The sequence below is a fragment of the Nerophis ophidion genome, linkage group LG09, assembly GCF_033978795.1.
Source record: "Nerophis ophidion isolate RoL-2023_Sa linkage group LG09, RoL_Noph_v1.0, whole genome shotgun sequence".
NCBI lineage: Eukaryota > Metazoa > Chordata > Actinopteri > Syngnathiformes > Syngnathidae > Nerophis > Nerophis ophidion.
In genome coordinates, this window is record NC_084619.1 from 44,373,231 (window position 1) to 44,381,156 (window position 7,926).

Genomic DNA, 7,926 nt, shown 5'->3' on the forward strand with positions numbered 1-7,926 from the left:
GAAAAAACGTTCTCATTCAATGTGTTTTCTTTATTTTCATGACTATTTACATTGTAGATTGTCACTGAAGGCATCAAAACTATGAACTAACACTGGGAGTTATCTACTTAACAAAAAAGGTAAATAACTATTCTAGTTTCTTCAAAATAGCCACCCTTCACTCTGATTACTGCTTTGCACACTCTTGGCATTGTCTCGATGAGCTTCAGAAGGTACACACCAGAAATGGTTTTCCAACAGTCTTGAAGGAGTTCCCAGAGGTGTTTAGCACTTGTTGGCACCTTTGCCTACACTCTGAGGTCCAGCTCACCCCAAACCATCTCGACTGTGTTTAGGTCCGGTGATTGTAGAGGTCAGGTCAGCTTTCGCAGCACACCATCACTCTCCTTCTTGGTCAAATAGTATTTACACAGCCTGGAGGTGTGTTTGTGGTCATTGTCCTGTTAAAAAATAAATGATTGTCCAACTAAACGCAAACCGGATGGGATGGCATGTTGCTGCCCGATTCTGTGGTTCACTGTGCCTTCATTTTTGAATAAATATCCAACAGTGTCACCAGCAAAACACACCCAGCACCATCACACCTCCTAGTCCACACATCACAGTTGGAACCAGGCATGTGGAATCCATCCATCCGTGCATCTCACAAAGACATTGCGGTTGGAACCAAAGATCTCAAATTTGGACTCATCAGACCAAAGCACAGATTTCCACTGGTCTAATGTGATGTCTTGTGTTTCTCGGCCCAAACATATCATTTCTGCTTGTTGCCTCTCTTTAGCTGTGGTTTCCTAGCATTTGACCATGACGGCCTGATTCGCGCAGTCTCCTCTTAACATTTACTGTAAAGATGGGTCTGCCACTAAAACTCGGTGTGGCATTCTTCTGGTCTCTGATCTGAGCTGATGTTAATCTGTGATTTCTGAGGCTGTTGACTCGGATGAACTTGTCCTCAGAAGCAGAGTTGACTCTTCCCTTCCTGGGTCGGTCCTCATGTGTGCCAGTTTTGTTGTAGCAATTGATGGTTTTTGCGACTCCACATTCAAAGTTTTTGCAATTTTCCGGACTGACTGACCTCCATTTCTTAAAGTAATGATGGCCACTTGTTTTTCTTTAGTTAGCTGATTGGTTTTTGCTATAATATACATTTTAATAGTTGTCCAATAGGACTGTCGGTTGTCTTGTAACCTGACTTCTGCACAACACAACTAATGGTCCCAAGCCCATTGATAAAGCAAGAAATTCCACTAATCAACCCTGGTAAGGCACATCTATAAAGTGAAAACCCTTTCAGGAGACTACCTCTCGAAGCTCATCAAGAGTGTGCGAAAAAGTAATCAGAGCAAAGGGTGGCTATTTTGAAGAAACTAGAATATAAAACATGTTTTCAGTTATTTCACTTTTTTTTGCTAAGAACATAACTCCATATTCATATTTTTCATGCATTCAGTGACAATCTACGATGTAAATAGTCAATAAAATAAAGAAAACTCATTGAATTAAAAGGTGTGTCCAAACTTTTGGCCTGTACTGTATATATACATATAGAGTCGTGGTCAAAAGCTTACATAATATCATGGCTGTCTTGAGTTTCCAATAATTTCTACAACTCTTATTTTTTTGTGATAGAGTGATTGGACCACGTATTTGTTTGTCACTAAAAACATTCATGAAGTTTGGTTCATTTATGAATTTATCATGAGTATACCGAAAATGTGACCAAATTTGCTGGGTCAAAAGTATACATACACAGTGCTGGCGCTAACACACTTTGTGTCTTTTTAGACAATAAAATCAGAAAGGACGCACGCTTCCGGAAGCCAGCGTGTCCCAAAGACACAAATATTTTTATTTTTTTTGCTACCCGGTTTGCTTGTTTTTTTTTTATTTGATCGATTATCACTTTCAGCCGGTATTTTGTTTTGTTTATATTTGCTGGATCAAATTTCCGTCCCCATTTATTGCGTTTTTATTGGTCGTAAATTTTGATTCGACAAAAGTTTAATTTATCACCAATAGTGCCTCAGTTTGCACTCGGACAACTTTACCGTGAGGGGCTGTCAAAAGGAAGACTTCATTGTAAACACTAAGGTGAGTGTAAAGTCAACCTTTTTAACTTCATCCCGTGCCATGTCTCCAATAAATTAGTTGTTTTAGTCTTTGTGAGTCCATGGAAACCTCCCTTTTATCTCCCGCTGAAGCGACATTGTTTGAGGATGGAGACAGGTTAGCTGTTAGCGTCAAGCTAACCAGCACCCGACCAGACTCCTCCATCCCAAAAATATACTTTGAAGGTCAACAAACGGGGCAAATATGTTCCTTTTGAAGTATTAATGTGCGAGAAGTGTTCAAAAGGAGTCTCTTGGAGAAGTGACTTACAAGTTAGCAAATGTAACTCGCGTCGCTGACAGTGACGTCCTTGCCGTCATTGTTTACTGAAGCAGATGCTTACTGTGCGTTATGATAAACGCGAATGCATGGCCAGGCTCTGCTTTTTATCGATAGACTCATCAAATTAAATGTTTTATTATCTATAGCAAGGGTGTCAAAGGCGTGGCCTGGAGGCCATTTGCGGCCCGCAGCTAATGTTTTAAAGGATCACGGTACATTCTAAAAAATACTATCAAAATAAAAAAAAACATAACTAAAGTGGACTAAAAAAGCTTACAGGTGAAATGTAATTTAGAAAAAGTTGCAATGTTGACTACTAAAACAAAGTTGTTTTTTTCTTTAAAACTGTCATTGCTCACAACATAAAACTGAATCAAAATAAATGTTTCTTTAATCAATTATTGACCTATCCAATGCTCCAATTACTTCAGATCAAATATTCCACTTTGAAAAATATTTTTTGTGGGAGATTTTGCATATTTTTTGTATTTGCCGGGCAGCACAGTGTAACAGGGTTTAGTGCATGTGCTTCACAATACCAAGGTACTGAGTTCAATCCCGGGCTCTGGATCTTTCTGTGTGGAGTTTGCATGTTCTTTCCATGACTGCGTGTCCCTACATGTCCCTTGGCAAGTTTCACTGAAATAAGGCGCTTTTGGTAGCCACCCACAAGCTTCTGGCAAGCTTTAGTTTGAATTTTTGACCACTCCTCTTGACAAAATTGATGCAGTTCAGTTGAATGTTTTGTTTTTCTGACATGGACTTGTCTCTTCAGAATTCAGCAAGTTTAAGTCAGAATTTTGGAAAGGCCATTCTAAAACCGTAATTATAGCCTGATTTAGCCATTCCTTTACCACTTTTGAAGTGTGTTTGGGGTCATGGTCCTGTTGGAACACCCAACTGCGCCTAGATCCAAACTTTGGGCTGATGATTTTAGGTTGTCCTGAAGAATTTGGAGGCAATCCTCCTTTTTCATCTTCCCATTTACTCTCTGTAAAGCACCAGTTCCATTGGCATTAAAACAGGTCCAGAGCATAATACTACCACCACCATGCTTAACGGTAAGCATCGTGTTCCTGGGATTAAAGGCCTCACATTTTCTCCTCCAAACATATTGTTGGGTATTGTGGCCACAAGAGCTAAATTTTTGTTTGATCTGACATCACATGGACAAAGATAAGACCTTCGGATTAACGTTCTGTGTCAAAAATTCAACCAGAAGCTTGCCAGAAGCTTGTGGATGCTACCAAAAGTCCCTTATTGCAGTGAAATATGCCAAAGGACATGTAACCAAATATTAACATTGCTGTATATAGTACACTTTTGACCCAGCAGATTTGATCACATTTGTAATAGACCCATATTAAATTCATAAAAGAACCAAACTTCATGAATGTTTTTTTGTGACCAACAAGTATGTTCTCCAATCACTCTATCACAAAAAAAAAAAATAGAGTTGTAGAAATTATTGGAAACTCAAGACAGCCATGACATTATGTTCTTTACAAGTGTATGTAAACTTTTGACCATGACGGTCTATATATACACACACACACACACACATTTATATACAGTATATCTGTATGTATGTGGGTACAAACACCGTTTCCATGAGTTGGGAAAGGGCATGTTCACCACTGTGTTACATCACATTTTCTTTTAACAACACTCAATAAACGTTTGGGAACTGAGGAAACTAATTGTTGAAGCTTTGAAAGTGGAATTCTTTACCATTCTTGCTTGATGTACAGCTTAAGTTGTTCTACAGTCCGGGGTCTTGTCGTATTTTACGCTTCATAATTAGCCACACATTGTCGATGGGAGACATGTCTGGACTGCAGGCGGGCCAGGAAAGTACTCGCACTCTTTTACTACGAAGCCACGCCGTTGTAACACGTGGCTTGGCATTGTTTTGCTGAAATAAGCAGGGATGTCCATGATAACGTTGCTTGGATGACAACATATGTTGCTCCAAAACCTGTACGGACCATTCAGCATTAATGGTGCCTTCACAGATGTGTAAGTTACCCATGTCTTGGGCACTAATACACCCCCATACCATCACAGATGCTGGCTTTTGAACTTTGCACCTTTAACAATACGGATGGTTATTTTCCTCTTTGTTCCGGAGGACACCACCACGTCTAAAGTTTCCAAATAGAATTTAAAATGTGGACTCGTCAGACCACAGAACACTTTTTTATCAGTCCATCTTAGATGAGCTCGGGCCCAGCGAAGCCGGCGGCGTTCCTGGGTGTTGTTGATAAATGGCTTTTGCTTTGCTATATAGAGTTTTAACTTGCACTTACAGATGTAGCGACCAACTGTATTTACTGACAGTGGTTTTATGAAGTGTGGTTTTATGAAGTGTTCCTGAGCCCATGTGGTGATATCATTTATACACCGATGTCAGTTTTTGAAGCAGTACCGCCTGAGTGTTCAATGGTCCGTAATATCATCGTTTACGTGCATTGATTTCTCCAGATTCTCTGAACCTTTTGATGATTTTACGGACCGTAGATGGTGAAATCCCTAAATTCCTTGCAATAGCTTGTTGAGAAATGTTGTTCTAAAACTGTTCGACAATTTGCTTACAAATTGGTGACCCTCGCCCCATCCTTGTTTGTGAATTACTTAGCATTTCATGGAAGCTGCTTTTATACCCACCTGTTCCCAATTAGCCTGCACACCTGTGGGATGTTCCAAAAAAGTGTTTGATGAGCATTCCTCAACTTTATCAGTATTTATTGCCACTTTTCCCAACTTCTTTTTTACGTGTTGCTGGCATCAAATTGTAAGGTTAATGATTATTTGCAAAAAAAAATGTTTACCAGTTTTAACATCAAATATGTTGTCTTTGTAGCATATTCATCTGAATATGGGTTTAAAATGATTTGGAAATCATTGTTTTCCGTTTATATTTACATCTAACACAAGTTCCCAACTCATATGGAAACGGGGTTTGTATATATATATATATATATATATATACATATACATATATATATGTATATATATATATATATATATATATACATATACATGTACATATATATATATATATATATATATATATATATATATATATATATATATATATATATATATATATATGTTCTCTTTACATTATGCCCTTTCACCAACATTTGTTCTATTTTTTTGGTTTTATATACACAATATGCTGCGGTCCAAAAAAAATTTAAGTTCCGGACCATACTTTGGACACCCCTGTTCTAAAGGTTTGCGAATATTAAAATATGTGCAAATTTGATAGCATGAAATGCTGATCTACTAAAAAGATAGTGTCCTAAAATGAGTAATATAGTTCACGCAATGCATTCAGTGTGTTTGGCTTCATGCATATATGGAATATTATCTATATTATTGGTACACACAATAATAGGAGGCGATGCTGATATAATCATTTAGCAGCCAGTGTGATTTATCAAGTGCAAGACAACCACAGGGATAAAAGTATGTTTCGGTGATATTATTTTCTATTAATGTCATTATTGTATTTTTTTTTCTTTCCATCACTATATTTTCTATATGTATAATATAGGTATAATTTCCTACTTACATTAAAACTCCTCGTACATCACTGGGAAAGTAAGTAGACAGAGGAGCGCTTATCCCCAAAGAAAGCCCATGCAAGCACATTGACAACAAGCAAACTCCACCCAGGTAAGAACAGGATTTAAACCCAAAACCTCTCCAGCACCCCATGCGACACCGAAGGGACAAGCAGTAGAAAATGGATGGATGGATGGACCTATTGGCTGTGACGCAGACCGAGTGATTATCTGATATAAATATTTGTAGAATCTCTTTGGATTAGTCCTATTCATGGGCTAAAAAATATTTATGTATGTTTACAAATATTATGTGAGCAGTTTATGATTAAATATAAGGTGCACACAATAACATTTTAAGAAAGTTGAGATTGTAGCATACCTTTGAAAAGAGGCTATGTTGAAGCTAATGAATATCCCATTTGAGCAAAATGTCGATGAACTGATTAGTGTTATTAATAACACGTGTGATTAAATTGAGTTTTCAAGTGCATCACACAAATGCACTAAAGGCTAATGTACATTCGTGTCATGCACTTGAAGTCTAAATCGCTATGATAGATACAACATATGCTAGCTTTACAGATTAAGCTAGTGTGATGAAGGAAGAGGAAGTAAAATTTGTTGACCAAATAACCGTTGACGTCCTCCGGGTTCTGAAAGAATGCCTCGGCCAGGGCGCACTCCAGCTCCTCGGGGACATTGTTGGCCCGGTAAAAGTCAGCTGCAGCGTTTTTGGTGTGGCCAAAGTTCTGGTCCTCTTCAGAGATGACAAGATAAGACATTGTATCGCCTGATCGTTTTTAGCCTTTGCTGTTCTCCGTTGCCATGGGAGCGGCGCGTTCACGTGACACTCAAAGACTAAGAAATTGAACTATCATCTCGCGCGGCTTTCGCTAAATTGGGGGACAGCGTGTGTTTTAGACTTTGTTTTTTTAATTTTCATTTATGGGAATTGACAAAATAAAAAAAAACGATTATTGTACATGTATTTAATTTTAAAGAAATAATTTAATTGGACAACAAAATGTTGATGGAAGTTTAACATACTTTTGCTATAGCACACACAGACACACTAAATATGATCTGTAAAAGAACATAACAATTTTTAAGAACAAATTACAGTAATATATGTATATGTTTGTGTGTGTGTGCGTGTGTGTGTGTGTGTATATATATATCCATCCATCCATCCATCCATTTTCTACCGCTTATTCCCTTTCGGGGTCGCGGGGGGCGCTGGCGCCTATCTCAGCTACAATCGGGCGGAAGGCGGGGTACACCCTGGACAAGTCACCACCTCATCGCAGGGCCAACACAGATAGACAGACAACATTCACACTCACATTCACACACTAGGGTCAATTTAGTGTTGCCAATCAACCTATCCCCAGGTGCATGTCTTTGGAAGTGGGAGGAAGCCGGAGTACCCGGAGGGAACCCACGCATTCACGGGGAGAACATGCAAACTCCACACATATATATATATATATATATATAGATATATATATATATATCTATATATATATATATATATATATGTGTGTGTGTGTGTGTGTATATATATATCCATACATTTTCCACATATATTTCTATCATGTACACTGTTCCAATATGATACATCACGTTTTCTAAAGAAGCATCCCTCCATCTATCCATTTTTTCCGCTTGTCCCCGAAGGCAGTGGTTCTCAAATGGGGGTACACGTACCCCTGGGGGTACTCGAAGGTATGCCAAGGGGTAAGTGAGATTTTTTTAAAATAGCAACAATTCAAAAATCCTTTATAAATATATTTATTAGGGATGTGGGAAAAAATCGATTGGAATACAAATCGAATCGAATACGTTGTGCGATTCAGAATCTATTCTCATTTTTAAAAAAATCGATTTTTTTTATTAATATTTATTCATTTATTTTTTATAATCAATCCAGCAAACCACTACACAGCAATACCATAACAAT

General features: G+C 38.0%; 1 protein-coding gene across 1 annotated transcript in view; it reads right to left on the minus strand.

Moving 5' to 3' along the window:
* Window positions 1-6,809, minus strand: part of eno4 (enolase 4) — a 153,780-nt gene extending 146,971 nt beyond the window's left edge. The window contains exon 1 of the mRNA XM_061911042.1: window positions 6,593-6,809. Within this exon, the coding sequence (XP_061767026.1) occupies window positions 6,593-6,748 (156 nt within the window). The 5' untranslated portion in view covers window positions 6,749-6,809. The remainder of the gene's footprint in view (window positions 1-6,592) is intronic.
* Window positions 6,810-7,926: the final 1,117 nt, after the last annotated feature.